The sequence below is a fragment of the Eimeria mitis genome, genomic scaffold (genome assembly GCF_000499745.2).
Source record: "Eimeria mitis Houghton genomic scaffold, Emh_scaff1954, whole genome shotgun sequence".
Lineage (NCBI taxonomy): Eukaryota > Apicomplexa > Conoidasida > Eucoccidiorida > Eimeriidae > Eimeria > Eimeria mitis.
Genome location: NW_013570278.1, coordinates 8,633 through 9,605, shown reverse-complemented (window position 1 = coordinate 9,605; position 973 = coordinate 8,633). Strand labels below are relative to the sequence as shown.

The 973-nt window shown below is 50.6% G+C and overlaps 1 protein-coding gene across 1 annotated transcript in view; it reads left to right on the top strand.

Moving 5' to 3' along the window:
* Positions 1–641: 641 nt before the first annotated feature.
* The window catches only part of EMH_0046410 (uncharacterized protein), a gene marked incomplete at both ends in the record, with an annotated part of 1,109 nt that continues 777 nt past the window's right edge, over positions 642–973 (top strand). The window contains 2 exons of the mRNA XM_013496161.1: positions 642–646; positions 945–973. Of these exons, the coding sequence (XP_013351615.1) occupies positions 642–646; positions 945–973 (34 nt within the window). The remainder of the gene's footprint in view (positions 647–944) is intronic.

The following is a 973-nucleotide window of genomic DNA, read 5'->3' as shown; positions in this document are numbered from 1 at the left end:
GCAGCAGCAGCAGCAGCAGCAGCAGCAGCAGCAGCAGCAGCAGCAGCAGCAGCAGCAGCAGCAGCAGAGTACCTACAGCAGCTTGTATCATGGAGACATCATTGCCTCCATCTCCCACCGCACAAATTTTTTGTTTTGTATATAATTTAAGAACAAAAACAACAGCAGCAGCAGCACCAGATACAGCAGCAGCACCAGATAAAGCAGCAGCAGCAGCAGCAGCAGCAGCAGCAGCAGAACTCACAGCAGCTTGTATCATCGAGACATCATTGCCTCCATCCCCCACCGCACATATTTTTTGTTTTGTATATAATTTAAGAAGAGAGACAACAGCAGCAGATACAGCAGCAGCACCAGATACAGCAGCAGCAGCAGCAGCAGCAGCAGCAGCAGCAGCAGCAGCAAGGCTTACAGCAGCTTGAATCATCGAGACATCATTGCCTCCATCCCCCACCGCACATATTTTTTGTTTTGTATATAATTTAAGAAGAGAGACAACAGCAGCTTTTTGTGTTGGGCTGCAGCGGCAGCAGATGACGCAGGGGGCCTCAGCAGCAGCAAGAATAAAATAACGAGGAAAATTATTTAAATATAAAGACAAGACACAGCCATCCACCACCAATACACACTCACGCACACCCATGCTGTAACGCTCCAACGCCTCCTGAGCCTGCATACACACCAGCAGCAGCAGCAGCAGCAGCAGCAGCAGCAGCAGCAGCAGCAGCAAGAGCAAAATATAATAAACCAATGAAGGTGTGTGTATAGTACTAGAAGAGAGAACAGCAAGGCCCTGCTGTCTTGAGGCCCGCGGAGACACCAAACCCACCAAATAAACCAGAAAAAAAAACAGCAGCAGCAGCAGCAGCAGCAGGAGGAGCAGCAGCAGCAGCAGCAGGAGCAGCAGCAGCAGGAGCAGCAGACCTGTGAGGGTGTGCGTATAGTATTAGAGGAGAGAACAGCGAGGCCGTGG